This window comes from Crocuta crocuta, unplaced genomic scaffold (assembly GCF_008692635.1).
Source record: "Crocuta crocuta isolate KB4526 unplaced genomic scaffold, BGI_CrCroc_1.0 scaffold131, whole genome shotgun sequence".
NCBI classification, from domain to species: Eukaryota; Metazoa; Chordata; class Mammalia; order Carnivora; family Hyaenidae; genus Crocuta; species Crocuta crocuta.
The window spans coordinates 15,407,863-15,424,179 of NW_027528977.1; the positions used below are offsets into that span (position 1 = coordinate 15,407,863).

General features: G+C 46.9%; 1 protein-coding gene across 1 annotated transcript in view; it reads right to left on the reverse strand.

Annotated features, from left to right (window-relative positions):
- DOCK2 (dedicator of cytokinesis 2) overlaps positions 1-16,317 on the reverse strand; it is a 415,343-nt gene that overhangs the window by 6,008 nt on the left and 393,018 nt on the right. The window contains exons 43-47 of the mRNA XM_077757359.1: positions 16,024-16,108; positions 15,150-15,236; positions 9,568-9,744; positions 8,084-8,167; positions 1,242-1,562 (exon numbers count right to left, since the gene is read on the reverse strand). Of these exons, the coding sequence (XP_077613485.1) occupies positions 1,242-1,562; positions 8,084-8,167; positions 9,568-9,744; positions 15,150-15,236; positions 16,024-16,108 (754 nt within the window). The remainder of the gene's footprint in view (positions 1-1,241; positions 1,563-8,083; positions 8,168-9,567; positions 9,745-15,149; positions 15,237-16,023; positions 16,109-16,317) is intronic.

A 16,317-nucleotide genomic window follows, 5' to 3' on the forward strand; every position in this document is an offset into this window, starting at 1 on the left:
GACCGGGGCGGGGCTGCAGGCCAGAGCAGGACATCGGGACATAAATTCCTGGCTGGCTGAAGCTAGGTGGTCGTTGTTTTGGAAACGAATTTGGCTGGCCTTTGTTCCTGGCTCCTGGGAGGTGATCTCTTAACCCTGGCAATTTCTCCAATGACAGGAGTGTCTTCGTTCTTCATGGTGGCCCCTTGATGAGAAGACTCAGGCTGAAGGCCAGGCCAGAGAGACCNGAAGGGCCTGGAGACTGATTTCAGTCACGTGGCCAATGAGTTACCCTCATCATGACTATGTAATAATACAAGCTTGCAACATTTAGGCTAAAGTTGAGTTTCCTGGTGGGTAATTGCACATCAACGTTCTGGGAGGGTAGGTAGGGTGATGGGTCCTGAAGGCATGGCAAGCTGTGTGTCTGGGACCCTCCCACACCTCACCCTGTGCATCTCTTCATTTGGTTGGTCCTAATTTGTATTCTTTATAGTAAAACTGTAATCATACGCATAGTGCTTTCTTGCGTTCTGTGAAATTCTGCTAACCTGAAAAGATAGAGGGAGCCCCTAAATTTGTAATCGGTTGGTCAGAAGTACAGGTGGCTCTGGAACCCTGGTGTCAGAAGTAAGGAGACTTTTGTGGAGGACTTTGGCCTTACCCTGTGAGATGTGACCTAATTCTGAGTAGGTAACATCAGAATTGCACTGCAGTGTCAGGTCATTGTTGGAAGACACAACTTGTTTCACAGAGAAACTCTTGGGCCAGTAGACAAGAGAGCCAGATCTACCTCTGTGTTCTTTCAGTAACTCACTTCCCCCTCTGGGCCTCAGTTTTCTCATCTATAAAATCAGAGGGTTAAGCCTCATGGCCTCTAAGGGACCTCACAGCCTTGGCGTTTTAGGACTCTACTTTCTGGGGGAGGATGATAAAGATGTCCCTATGAGCACCAGGCCATTGGCTGCTATATGTCACAGAGCTTATTAATGGCGAAAAGCACTGGCTTTGGAGGCCAACAGAGCCAGGTGAAAATTCTCACTTGCACTCACTTGTTAGGTAGCCTTTGGGAGTTACTTAACACTTCTGAACCTCTAAAAGAGATGCAAGGAGTTGAAAATCATTCCTACTTCCCAGGAGCATTGTGGGATCAAACAACTAGTAGGTGTCAAGTGCTGACATCAAACTGGGCACACCCTATGTGCCTCAGCAGGCAGCATGGCTTCTCTTCTTAGTGTAGTCCCTCAGTGCCAGGGGCTCACTTTGTACCTGGCGTTCACCTTCACCTGGGGGTGGCTGCGAGGGAACAGGTTTACAGGGAGGTGCCCCTGGGTCAGCTCTTCCTCCTGCAGGGCGGGTTCCTTGCTGGGTCCCTGCCAGCTCCAACCCCCAATGCTTCCCACATCCCTCTCCTCACCCCTCCCGGCCACAGGGACCACCCGTACCATTTCTCGGACACCATACTCCTTCTCCACCTTCACTTTCAGGTTCTTGAAACATTCTTCCATCCGGTCGTGGAAGGGCCGCAGATTATCTGACACCCTTTTCTCATGGATTTTGATCCCAGCTCCCAGGAAGGGGATCTAGAGGTAAAGGTAGTACATGATGAGCCAAGGGCTGGCCCCCTGGTGGCAGCCTGGGACTTGGCCCATGTAAAGGTGGCTGAAGCCAAATCAGCCTGCTCGGAACGTGTGGAGGGCATTGGAGTCTCTGAGACCCTTACCCAGGGCTGCCAATCCTGGGAAATAGGGTATCTGCAGCCCTGGGGTTGCTCTGGAAGGGGAGAAAGACCTCCAGCTGCCCTTGCCCCATAGGAGGGTCGGAGCCCCATTAAAGGCTGTATGTTTAAGCAAGTTTCCCTCTATGAATCTACTAAGGGGCAGAGTGTGGGGCCAGTGGGGAGGAGGCTCTGTGGCTCTGACGTAAAGCCTTGCCCAAGAAGCTCTGGGCAATGCAAAAGGGAAACTCGAGCATCAGAAGCTGGGAGATAGAAGACAAGAAGGGCTGAAAGGAAGAGGAGTGACACAGCCTTACAACATGGAGGTCCCATTATAGCTTATGTGGCTGCTGAAGAAGGATATGGAAGTGCTGATACACTAAGGTACCAGCCAATACAGAATTTTTAAAAAGTGATGTAATATCCTTGGGATGATGGGGGAGGACAAGGTGACTGATGTGAGGGAGTTAAACTCATTTATCAACAAAAGAGGTCAGTGGGATGCTGTCTAAATGGTAGTTAGGAGGAGGAGTAGCTGAGCCATGGTGGCTACTACTAGAAGGAACAGCTGAGAAAGTTAGCAATGTGGTCCTGGGAGACATAACTAAGGGTGCAAAGAGGTGGAATATAGATTATGCTGAAGCAAAACAATTAGCATTTCCATGATGGCAACATAAAGACTCTCTGCCTCCTTCTCTGGGAGGTACCCTGGAAAAGACAAGGTGGGTGAGATACTGGAATCTGATCTGACTTATGACTTGGCCCGTGGGTGGAGGATGGCAACTGGCNGCCTCTAGAAACCCAGGAGGGGCTTAGGGATTGGAGGCACCAGGTACCCCAGAAAGTTAAGGTGACTCGAGGAGTCGAACACAGAGGGATAGATTGAAATTCTGTGACAGCAGCAGTCAGATCACCAGGTCCTCACCGCTTCACCCTGTAGCCAAGTGCTCTTTTTCCATTTCCCGAAGAAGGAGGAGCTTTTCCTCCAGAGCAATTAGGACAAGGAGTACTGGGCTCCAGGGCACCAGGCACAGCAGAGGGCAGGGATGAGGAGCCAGACTGAAAATAGGGGGTGGAAGGGAAAGTCTGCACACTGCTAGTCAGACCTTCACCTTCCAGCTCATAAATTCCAGCAGCATACGCTCCAGGACGATCTTGCCTGTGTTTGAAAGATTTGTCGCTGGAGAAAGTGAATGGCGTGTTACACAGACATTTGTGGCTCACTCAGTTACCACATAATGAGGCCATCCAATTGACAAAGCCATCATCCATGTACACAGAGCTTCACTTAGCTCTTCAGCACTGCAGTCCCAACCATGATGATCACCACATTGAGGAAAACTCTCTAGTATAAAAGACATAGATCAGAACCCACAGATAGGAAAGAAAAGAAAAGAGAAGGAATGAAAAAAAGGAGGGAAGGAAGGGAGGGATAAATGAACAGACTTGGAAAAAACAGGGAGGATGAACAGGCCCTAAGAAACATTATTTTAAAAAGTTTAATGGGGGCACCTGGGTGGCTCAGTCAGTTGAGCATCTGACTTCGGCTCAGGTCATGATCTCACAGTTCGTGGGTTCGAGCCCTGCGTTGGGCTCAGAGCCTGGAGCCTGTCTTCGGATTCTTTGTCTCCCTCTCTCTCTGACCCTCCCGTACTCATGCTGTTTCTCTCTCTCTTCTTTCTCTCTCTCTCTCTCAAAAATAAATAAAACATTTAAAAAAATTTAAAAAAAGTTTAATGAATATGTAGAAACAGAAGAGATCCTCCATCCATGAAATAAGACAAATATTAAGAAAGAGAATGATAATAGAAATACCACATATAAAAACTAGTAATATATAAAGAATGAAGGTAAATGGATAGCTTTAGTTATACATATTAAAAAAGACCAAAAAATCAATTATCTAGGCATCCATCTCAAAATATTAGTGAAAGAACAGCAAATTAAACCCAGCAAGAGTAAAAGCAAAGACATACTGAAAGTGAGAGTAGGCATGCATGACAAAGGATACAAACGTACAGCAGAGAGGACTGACCAAGCCAAAGCTGGTTCTTTGGAAAACTGTTTCTTGGTACCCAGTAAGGCTAAAGATGCCTGATTTGGAAATTCTAGTACCAGATATATACTGAGGAAGTGAGTGCTTATGTTCACCAAAAGACATGAACTAGAATGTTCTTTGTAACTTTATTCATACTACACAGGACTGGAAAGCAACCCAAATGTCCATCAACAAAAGGATACATAAATAAATTGGCATATTATTCAGTATGTTGTATATTCATACAGTGGATGAGGGAAACAAAAACCACAAACCTGTGATATATGTAACAACCTGGATGAATCTCAAAGGCATGATGTTGAGCAAAAGAAGCCAGACTCATAGTAGTACATACTGTATAATAGCATTTATATAAAGTTTAAGAACAGGCAAAACCAACCTATGCTGATAGAAGCTTGGCCACATTTATCAGAGCTAGATATTCTTCTGTACTATAACCAACTTCATGCCTAGGCACACACCCAACATATAAAGATGCTCATTCCCGAAATAAGTCAGGCAGAGAAGGACAAATATCATATGTTTGCACGTATAGGAGGATTAGGAGGAACTTGACGGAGGAACAAGGGGGAGAAGAAGGGCGGAAATGGTGGGGGAAAGGGAGAGAGGCAAACCATGAGAGACTCTTGAATGCTGACAAAAACTGAGGACTGATGGATGTGGGGGGAGGGGGGATGGGCATGGAGGAGGACACTTGTGGGGATGAGCACTGAGTGTTATGTGGAAACTAATTTGACAATAAACTATTAAAAAAAAAAAAAAAGAAGCTCATTCCTTGTAATAGCCCCAAACTACAATCAACCTAAAGCTCTATCAGTTGAAAAATAAATTGTAGCTATAAATTGTAGTTACACAATCCAGCTGTACAGACTATTATACATCAATGAAAATGAGGGGCATCTGGGTGGCTCAGTCAGTTGAGTGTCCTACTCTTGATTTCAGCTCAGGTCATGATCCCAGGATCATGGGACTGACCCTGTGTCAGGTTCTACACTGAGCATGGAGCCTATTTGGGATTCTCTCTCTCCCCCTGCCCTTCTCCCTTGCTTACACTCTGTATCTCTAAAACAAACTAACAAACAAATAAATAAATAAAAGAAAATGAATGAATCATAGCTATATGCAACAAGATGAATGAATTTTAGAGGCATAACATTGAACAAATAAGTCAGACCCAGAAGAATGCATACTGTGTGATTCCATTTATATTATAGGCCAAAAATAAGCAAAAGTAAACTCCAGTGTTTAGGAGTGAGTGCTTGGGTGGGGAAAAATATTATTTTATTATATTATTATTTAATGTTTTGTTTATTTTTGAGAGACAGAGAGAATGAGCAAGCGGGAACAGGGAAAGAGCAGAGAGAGAGGGTGACAGAGGATCTGGAACACGCTCTGTGCTGACGGCAGCAAGCCTGATGCAGGGCTCGAACTCACTATCCATAAGATCATGACCTGAGCCGAAGTCAGATGCTCAACCAACTGAGCCACCCAGGCTCCCTGAAAACTAATTTTTTTTTTTTTTTTTGGTTTTTTTTAATTTTGAGACAGAGCAGGAATGGGGGGGGGGCAGAGAGAGAGGAAGACACAGAATCAGAAACAGGCTCCAGGCTCTGAGCTGTCAGCACATAACCCGATGTGGGGCTCGAACCCACAGACTATGAGATCATGACTTGAGCCAAAGTCGGACACTTAACCGACTGAGCCACCCAGGCGCCCCTGAAAACTATTTTTTAAAAAGCAAGGAAATGATTCCTTCAAAAGCAGGATAGTGGTCAGCCTTGGGGAAGACTGGCAATGAGTACAAGCTGGGCTTGTAGATACAAGCTGGCTTCTGGGTGCTAGCAGAATTTTATTTCTTCATCAGGGTGGTGGTCAAATGGATGTCCATTCTGTGATAAATCAATGTGCTGTATATTTTTGCTTTGCATACTTTTTTATATGTGATATTTCACAAAGTGTTTAAAAGACAAATGTACTGTAGACATCTTTCCGTGCCAGTAAATATAGAGAAAATCTTTACAAAGAAAAAAAAATTAAGCATTCAAGCTAGAGATCTGTGAAATCTTGAATACAAAAAAGTACTTGGAAAGCTCTGGCTTTCGTTGTGTTGCTAGACTAGGTCCAAGGACATTCCCCTTTGAAATCTCAAGTTCTCTGGCTTTGAGGAAAATTCAAAGTGTATGTGGCTTTGTGAAACCAAGATCCAATTTAGAATTAAGCTCCAAGGGGCAAGGAGCAGGCCTATATTTGTCCAGCACTATTTGTCGAGGCCTATATTTGTCCAGCACTGTGGCTGGGCACACAGTAGGATCTCAATAAATACAAGTTACAAGAATGAACAGATGGAACAGACAGAGAAGAGGTAATTCGCTGTATGTAGTCTGTTCACAAGGCTGCCTTGCCTTGGTGGAAGGGCAACATCTTTGGGTGTAAAGTGCTCATAGTTAGGGTGCCTGGACTCTGGGTGGGAGGGACATGGCCCCTGAGTGGGACTGGGTGGAGAGGGGCCTCTGTAACATGGTGGCGGGAGTCTGTGCTATGGAGGAGGTGGCCACGAGGAGGTGGCCACTACGAGGCGCTGTCTGAAGAGCCCAAGCTAATGTTTTCAAAGTCCTCTTTCTTTTTAGTGTCTGCCCATTAGCTCTAAGACTTCGGTAGAATTCTTTCTAGAAGGCACAGCCTGGAATGAGCTGTGCTATGAGGCAGAGCTTCATGCTTTGGGTGTGGCGGGCACAACGTGAAAGATCCATTACTGGGTGGTAAGACTCATCCAGGGAGAGGCCCAGGGCGGTGATATGGATTGAGAGTGACACCCAACAAATTTGTGTGACATGCTAGCCCTCCCTAGGGCATCCCAGAACTAACCGAGAAATGGAACCAATCAAAGCCAGGCCTTCCTGATTCCTGGTTTGGGGGTGGGAGGGGGGAACTGTCATTATTTGGGTATTACAGGGCGTGATGACCTCAGAAAGCTGGGGATCTTGGGTATGTCTGGGTTTCACAGGTGGCACAAGGTAAGAAGGGAGAGAAAATTCCAGACACACAAAATGCATTCAGGAAACTGTGTCTGTGCAGCACTTGCTGTTTCATTTTTAAAGCCTCTCTTTGCATAAATTGGCAGAGGCAGAGAAGGACCTGAATTAGGAATCCTTATTTTAAGAAAAGAGGCTGCACCCAATGCTTCTCATTCCCTGATTTCCCTAGAGAAACAAAAACTCCCCGCCACAATAGCTTGCTTTTCTTTGCAGGGTGACTGGCAAGAAGGGAGGGAGGGAGGACAGGCAGCTGCAGACTGCTGCCCCTGGCCCCGGGCGCCCCCCCAGCCCCTGCCCTCTGGAGCCCACCTGGTGTTCTGGGTGCTGAGTGCTCCCTGTAGAGCAGGTTCAAGTTCAAAGACAGACAGGCTTGTCCTTTGACGGCCTCTGGGGAGGGGTCTGGTGGACTGTTTCTTCTGTAGGGAGTGGGAATGAGGGGGGTAGAGAAATAAAGGGAGAGAGAGAGGGAGAGAGAAGGAGGGAGAGAAAACACAGGAGAGGGAGCCAGAGAAAGGCGGGGAGAAGGAAGGAGGGAAGTGGGGAGAGAAGAGGAAGGGCAGGGGAGAGAGGAATAAGGGGTGAGGGGCAGAGGGAGACAAAAGACAGAGAAGCGGGATAGAAGCCGAAACGTCTAGGAGAGAAGGAGAAAGGGACAGATGTGTAGGAAGAAAGAGACAGAAAAGAAGGAGAGCGTGGAGGGAGGGAGCTGGGTGCCAGAAAAGAAGGGGTGGAGGGGAGACAAAGACATGTGGGGCAGCAGGAAGGATAGGGCCATCCAAGTTTTCTGACTTAGCTCTGGAGGTGCAGAATGAAGGCTCTTTGGCCAAAACCCCACTAAACAAAGGCCTCAATTATTTTCCAAACCTGATAATCCATCTGAGCATTATCTGCCACAAACTGGGTCAGCTTCAGGGGAAGGAGAGGTAGGCGTGGGGGCCCGAAATCTTCTTCTATCTGATTGGCGCGTGCCAGGTTGGAGGGGCCTGGCTTTCATTTCAGTCCCACCGGGATAAGCCACCTCCTTTGAATCCAACATCCATTCAATAGAGCAGCATTAGCAACATGCAGCACAGCACCACTGCCCAGCACCCCAAGGGTGCAGTGCCCCAAATCCCCGTTGCAGGATGAGCCTGCTCATGTGAGTCGTAGATGCAAAAGGGCCGAAAGTCACAGAGCAGGAGAAGGGGGTAAACTAGGCCATGCCAGCCAGAAGCTAGCAAGCAGAGGGCAAGGGAGCAGGAAGAGGCCAGGAAGGAGGCAGGGCAACCCCGCCCCAGTCCAGCTACGCTTTACCTGCCATGCAATCAGGTCCTTGAGGCGGCTCAGTTTTTCCTGGTCCTCAGGGTGATCCCTGGTGTACTCCTCTGTGAAAAAGGCCTGCGGAGGACAGGCAGGCAGTTTGGGTTTCCTGTTCATTTGGCCTGGACCACAGGGAGGGGGGGGGGGCAGGCATGAGGTCACATGTATTTGGATGGGACAGGGACCTTCAGGGACTGACACTGTTTCCTCTTCCTGGAGGCTCAGATCAGAACCCACCGGACAAGGGCCACAAACCCCAGGGAAGGAGATCTCCAAGTCTCTCTGGAGCAGAAGCGGCAGCAGCAGCTGGGATTTGTCAGATGTACAGGTTCTTCAGTCCCACCCAGACCTACTGAGTCATAACCTCTAGGTGGGGTGGGCGTGGGGGCAGAGGAAGAAGCCCTTCAGGAGATCCTGATGCTGCTTCAAGTTTGAGAGCATTGCCTCAGGGAAAGGAACTCAAAGACAAATTTCACCTGTGGTGCCCATGCTCCCCTTACTGCCCCCTTACCGTGTGTGACCCTGCTTCCCTCCACCCCAGCTCTTTCTGAGACTTATGTCCTCTGCGTTTACACACACACAGACATATATTCTCACCTCTCAAGGCTGGACAAAGGGTTACTGATGATGACGAGTAGGGTATCCAAGGCTGGCTATGACTACTTGGGTGACTGGAATTACTGTCCCTGAATTAGACGACTGCATAGTTTTCTTAGTGTTACATCAGTGAAGGGCACAGAAAACACTAATGGGGCATTCATCATGAAATATATTAGAATGAGAAGTCCATTTTCCCCTCCATGCCACTAATGAATAGATTAGGTAAAAGTCCAATAAGGACTTTTTATTCTACTTCAATGCTGGGAAAAGTTATGTCCCTCTCCTGAGAAACTGGGATTTTCCCCCAGTGGAAAATGTGACTCATAGAACTATTGGCATTTCCCTTTTTGCCATGGATACCAGGAGGCTCAAAAATAAAATCTGTGGCTAACATGTGTAGGCATCTCCGGAGAGACCTTATGACCTGGATACCTAGATTATAACTCTCATTTTGGAGTTGATCTCCTATCTTTTCCCTGTTTTCACAGATTCTGGGTTTCATTTATTTCCATTTGTTGAGGTGATTTCCATCATCTATGGAAGAGACAGGTTCTCAAAAGTGGTATGCACTTTGATTTGTAGCTCCTCTACTTTTGTGATCTGGCTCAGATCCAGAGCCTTGCCCGATAGAGGTGTCTGGATGTGCCCAGTGGCATAGGGGATCCGTGTGATCCCTACTCCTTCCTGCCACAGCAGAAAGTAGCATTGAGGGTGGAAAGGAGATGAGAGAGGGGCTGTAGAAACTCTGGAAGGTGTAAGAGCTCCAGCCAAGGTGACACACAGCTACAGTAAGATAGTGACATGCAGTTACATCTTCCCCTGGGGCCCTCCAGCCACTGCTCTGTCACCACTGGGCCCCGGAGAGCAGCAGCCCTCACCTTCTCGTACTTGGCGAAACCTCCCATGACAGCGGGGTCCACGATCCCATTCAGGAGCATGGACAGCGGGTTAATGGGGAGGCTTTCGTCACTCTGGTACTGGTTGATCATCATCAGGATCTTCTCATTGGCCGTGGACATGGTTTCGATGGCATTCTCCAGAGGACTAATTGTGGTCTGTTGAAAACGAGATCACCAAGAAAAAGCCTTAGCAGCTCGCCTTAAAAACAGATATAATTATTGGTATTGATTTCAACTGGGGTTGGAATTCAAATGAGGTAATGCTCCCCCAGGGACTGTAACAGGCTCCTGTTATAATTAGTGAGCTCCAGGGGCTGTCTTCTGTCTGGGGAGAGACAGGCTAACTTTCTGCTTAGTGAGAAAGTCGTTCCCCTGGGGAGGTAGAGGCAGGAAGTTTCAAGCACTTGCTGGGGTTTCAGAGGCTGGGTATGCTCCAGGGACGGTTTTCTCGTCTTATTACCTGGGCGAAACATGCTCAAGTTCAACCCATCCGGTACTATGTCTACCTACTATGTGTGGGCTATTAGCTGTGTGAGCAGCTGGCGATGTGATCACCCAGCCTGGCCCATAGTAGGTCCTAAGATTGTTGTATAAAGGGTCCCTGCTCCAAGGCAGGTTCAGTTTAGGTGAGAAGATAAAACGAACCCCCTTGGCAACCTCTTAGAAAGCAATATAAACAGAGTGCCATCAAATGGGAACTGGCAAAACAGTGCGGTTTTCAAAAGATGGGATTGTGGAATACAAAACTAAACCAGGAGGTCTGTGCCCTTTTTCTGTGAGCGGGCCAGACAGCAGATACTTCAGGCTCTGCTGCAAGGATACAACCCGCTCTTACAGGGGGAAAGTAGCTTCAGACAATATGTAAATGAATGAGCCTGGCTGTTACAATAAAACACGTGCAGGTTGGGTCCCGTCCCCAGGCCGTAGTTTGTGGACCCTTGAACTAAACAAATTAAAACGGAGCCTAAATCTCATCTCTGCCATTTTTTCTAGCTGTGTTACCTTGGGGGCAAGTTTCTAACCATTCTGAGCCTTGGCTGACTCCTTGGTAAAATGAGGATCAGAAAACCCGCTTCGGAGAGCAGCTGGTAGCCGTTGTTACTAGTTCTTGCCGGTGTTAGGACAGACACCAGCAGTCATCCTGAGAAGGGAAGACTTGCCAGCGGGGCAGGGTAGAGGCTAGATGAAAGGGCCAAGTTACTGGAGGAGACTCTTGGAAGAAGGGACCCTACATTTTAGCATCTGTGAGATGATGGTGAGATAGTCACTGCCTCGTTGGGAAGTAGCCAGGATTGTTTCAGATAATACGACACTTGACTCATGGCAGAGCTCTTTAAAAATGGGCACCTGCTAGTTATAACTACTGTGTATATGGGAAGGGCAGAGCCAGCATCTGCAGCCATGTTCTTGGTCATCCTTTTAAACCATTTCCTTGGATCTGTGAAATCCTAGCCTCCTCACACCCTTGTTTCTGGACGTTTCTGAAGATGGCTGCTCTATAGAGCAGCAAAAAAGGGTAGACGCCACTTCTGTTTCTTTCTGCCCCCTGCCACATTCACATCATGCACAACACACGCTTGCACACACATGAGCACACATACACGGAGGGAAATGAACTTGAGGGGCAGGGTGCTCGGGCTCGGGGGGCTCCGGTCCATGTAACGCAAGCTGCAATCCCCGATGTCATTTCTGTCCAGCACACAGACCAGCCCCGCGGGGCTTTACAGAGCCGAAGTCCAGACTGAGTTCTAAGGAAAATCAGGACCACTTGGGTTGAGCCCAGCACCACACCTGGATTTCAACAATAGCCTGGCATGTCTGAAACACGCAGGCTTTAAGGTGAGTTATTAAAAATGGAAAGTCATATTGATTGTCTTTTCTCCTCATTTCTGAAGCTATTTTTGAATCCCTAAGTCTTTAACCTCATTATAACCATCAGGAACAGAGAATAAGAGTGAAAATTCTTTGGGTTTCTCACCTACCACTGAATATATAGCTCTCAGCAGTTATGGGGTTATATGTTTGGTGGGAGGCCTGGATGTCAGGGGCTGATAGAAGGAAGAAAAGCATTGATTATGATAATGGAACCGGCTCCATTTGCTGATTGCCTCCTATGCGTCAGCCCACGCTGGGCTTATAACACTAGCATTTTCCTTTTGTTCTTCCCACAGCAGGTCAGCAGGTCAGGTCACTTGCCCCAGGGCAGATGGCTGCAGAGCTGGGAGGAAACAGGGAGAGGGGGTTCCTGATTCCAAAGGTGAGCTTCTCCCACCACAGCTCACACTCTGCTACCAAACTTGCCTTAAATTCGTTGTTAGGACTCAGTCAACCCCTCGGATCTCTGGACCCTTTTCTAAGCTGAGCCTTGGTTTCCTTATCTGCAGTGTAGGTGTGTAACACTTGCCCAACTTGCAAATAAATTATCAGGGAGAAAATACTTTGGAAACAGTTTTAAGGGGGAGAAAAATCAGCCAAAAGATGAAGTGATGGTAATCCCTTGCAATCAAGTGGCTGAATTTCATATTCTTCAAAGGCATTTCTCTCATCTCACCCTCCTAAATCCTCTTAGGAATCCCATGAGCTGCATGAGACAGGTGTTGTTATTACAATTTACTCCTATCATGGATTACTTTGACAGTTCAAGTCCCACTTTGGGCTTCAGTGTCTTTACAAGCAAATAAAGGGACTGGACAAAAACCAGGAATGGCTTTGCGCCCTGGAGACTTGTAGGTCAACCTGGGCCCAGAGAGGTCTCTCATTTAGCCAGTACATCAGTTCTCACTTTTTAAAAATTTAATTCACCTGGAGAGGGCTTGCTACCCTCCCCACCTCCCGCTGTCTTGATGTCACTATTTTACATACTTACATTTTATTCCTGGGTTCTAAAGGCTTTTGATTTTGTAGCTCTTAGACTAAATGACCTCTACAGTGCCTTTCAGCTCTGAAATTCCATGGTTTTTCAGTCTCTATTTTGCAGGTGAAGAAAACTAATGCCCAGAGAGATACAGTGTTTGCCCAGCATCATATAGGTCGTTAATACCCGAGTTGAACATGGGTTTCTGATACCCAGACTGGGGCCCCATGTAAAGACTGCATGTTCCCAGGGCCAAGAACAAGGAAAGAACCCTTAAAATGCAGGACTGACACTTGAATCCATCAGAAAACATGGCTCTGTACAAACAGTCCCATAGTCATGACAATTCATGGAAGAAACAGCTGAGAATGAGATACAAATTCATGTAAGAAAAAAACAAATTTTTAAAAAATGAACTCACTTGGCAGGCATGAAACCTTTATGTCTGAAACATCCTGACATTCTTGGTAACCCAGCTTGGGGGGAGGCTATTAGGGATACGTCCATTCCGATCAACTCTTTGGAAGTCTTCCCACCCTTTGTATCAGCGGGTACCAGTATCAACACAGCAAAACAAAAATGTTGGCTCTTTCCTAACTTCACAGTCCTGAGTTCATAAAACGAGATAACCAGCTCAGTTATTATGGGTTTCTGCATATTAACTGAATGACTGATTGATGCATTTACTGAACAAATTGTCTTGAGCACCGATTATGTGCCTTAGACTAATTTTTGCACTCAGGAATGTGGTAGGGAACAAAATAGACAAAAATCTCTCTTCCTGGAGCTTATATTCTAGTGGAGATGATAGTCTAATCTGTTATCATATTTAAAATTCTAGATATTAAAAATAAACCTATGGGCAAATTATGTAGTCTCTTAGGGGGTGATGGGTGCTTTGAGGAGAAACACCATTGCAGGGGTGGAGGGTGGGGGGAGGGCAGAGAGTACACGGGACGTCCTGCAGTCTGCCCATGCCTAGCAGGTACAGCTGGAAAAGAGTCCCCCCAGAGGACAGGTCACAGCCAGGGCCAATGGGTAGAGGCTACAGATCATCAGAAAGTTTCTGATTCCTTTCCTCAAAAATGGGATTAGTAATAGCATATACGTCACAGGGTTTTGTGAGGATTAAACGGGATAATGCTTTAAAGCCCTTGATTTAGTGCCTGGGACACCTGTCAAAGCTTATCATGTACCAATGTGTCCCATGAGTAAAGGGCATGAATAGTTTCTTCCTTTCCCTGGTGCCACTTATCACTGGGCCACCATCATTGGGATCAGCTGGGGACACATTCAGGAAGAGACAGAGAGGGAGTCCAGTCGAGATATCTGATACAGGAGGTGAAAGTCAAATCTCACGTCTTTCACTAGCCTTAAATAACACATGAACTCATGCTATACTGGTATCAGTCCCCTCATCCATCAAATGGGAGAATAATGTCTACCTTGTGGCATTGTTGAGGGGTTCAAATGAGATTGTGCATGTGAACACTTTAGTGTATGCTTGATAGATATTTGCCGATGTCATAATCATTATTACATTTTCCCTAGGGTCTAGGCCAAGCCTGTGAATAGGATATTGGAGGGCCATCAGGCTGCTGGGGGACATTAAGGGCTGGAGTGGAATGGCTTCAGGCTGATAATACAGTAGCTTGAACACGGCATTCAGACCACGTCCCTCCTTTGCTCATGGGTCTATGGGCATTCAGTAGAAAAGCTAGGTCCTATGCTGGCCTACAGGGTCCTGCAGGATCTGGTATCAGGCTCCTCCTACTCATCCTCACTTGCCCTGAATCAGACACAATCATGTTCTGCCCGTAGGGCCTGTGTACTTGCTGTTCCGTCTGCTAGAATGTCCTTCTCTATAATATTTGGGTGGACCACTCCCTCACCTCCTGCAGGCCCTTGCTCAAAAGCCATTTCGGCAGGGAGGCTTTCTCAGGTCACCCTGTTTAAAAGAACACCTCTCCTCTACTACCTTTCTTTTATTTTTCTCCATACTGGTTATCACCACGACATTAGTATATTTACTTTGACTCTTCAGTATGTCTTTCTCACTAGGAAGTAAGCTTTGTTGAAAAATCTTCAAGCGCTTGACATGTATGAGGTACATATTAAATATTTGGTAAATGAATAAGACACCCTGAACATGTCCCCACTTTTTAAGTTTCCTCACAACCACCCTGGCCTTTCCTTTACATCCTGGGAGCTGCAAGATCCTTAGCTGTTTAAGGACATGGAGACCCTGAAGTTTGAGAAGCAAAAGACATGTTCAAACAATTGCAGTCTAGCTGGAGTTTTTGCCTCTGTGTGATTGCCTCTCTCTGTGCCTCAGTTTATCCAACTATAAAATGGGTTCATAGTGGGATTTTTTCAGAAGTGCCCTAATGTGCTGCTGAGACAGTTATGAGGGCACGGTTAAGTGGATGGTGTTTTAGGCTCTCTGCATCCTCTCTGCACCCAACCACAGAAGCCCCCGTTATTAGCTTTATTACAGGACTCTATGTAGGTTTCATTTGCTGGAGGGAAAAACTTACCTGATACTTAAAGAGAAAAATCTGAAAGCAGGTAATCTCGATGGTGCTTCAGGTCCCTTCCTGCATTGGAATTCTAGGATTTCCACAGTAGTCTGAATAAAAGCTTGTCCCCTTCTTACAGTTAAAGGGGCCCATGAGACACACTATGCCTTGAAAGCCTATAGACTCACCTGGGACATCTGGACCACCTCAAACCAGCGCAGGATCCCTGGAAGCTTGTATGCAGTTATGAAGGAAGTTCTCTCGATCCACATAGACTGTGCCATAAGCAGGGGGTGGAAAGGGCAGGAAAGCAACACATTTATGAAACCTGGCTACCAGAGACATTCAGCAAGAACCCAGCCGGGCCCCCAAATCTCACATCTGCCTGGAGTCTGAATAAATGTTGCAAAACCCAGAAACATATTCCCACTTTACCCTTAAGAATTCTTTCCCAATGTGAAGTTTAAGTTTTCTCTGGATTTAGGCCTGGTAAGTTTTAACCTGGGTCTCTGAACAGTCAGAATTTTTAAGCAATAATGAATGCATCTATCTGCATTTTCTGGGGTGGGGCTGGGGCATTCACAGTGTTCACTACGTTCCGAAAGGGTGAGTGACTCCCAAATTCAAAGAATCAGTCTTAGGCAAAGAGCTGGGAGAGACTTAGAGCCTCCTTGTCCTGCTAGCTGTGGGAATTAGAAGACAGATCCTTGCTGGGAAGTACACAGCGGACACTGGGGACCAAAATCGCTGTGGAAGGTTTGACTTCATCAACATTCCTGCTTAGCCTGACGGTCCCTGCCTCCTGGAAATGCCTGGCTGCCCTGTGGTTGAAAGGGTACATCTCACACAGAGCCTGGATGGCATCTTCAAAATGTAGAGGTTTAAGAAATGAAACAAACCTGATGGAAAAGACTGGAGGAAAGGTGTCATCATATCAGTGGATATTAGCTTTACTTCTCTTTGCTTTGGATCAAATGCCCTCCCATTCTGACACTGACAGACACCTGCTCTGGTTGGTATGGGTGGCCCCGGGGAATGATCAAGGCTGCTGAAGATACTCACGGCAAACTCATTCTCAGGGTCGACGGTCCCTTTGCGCACAGGACGGGAGTAGTGGAACTTTTGCACGTAGTTGGATTTATAAAAGCTGCAAGACAGGAAGAGGCAGAGGCTCCTGGTAGCATGCCAGGTTGCTGACCCAGAACCTGAGCTGACCTTGTGTGGCCCGGGGAGGCCCACGACAGTGAACTTCAGGTCTGGCAGTTAAAATTGTAGCATTTAAGAGGCGCCTGGGTGGCTTAGTCGGTTAAGTGTCCGACTTTCGCTTAGGTCATGATCTCGGGTTCGTGGGTTCGA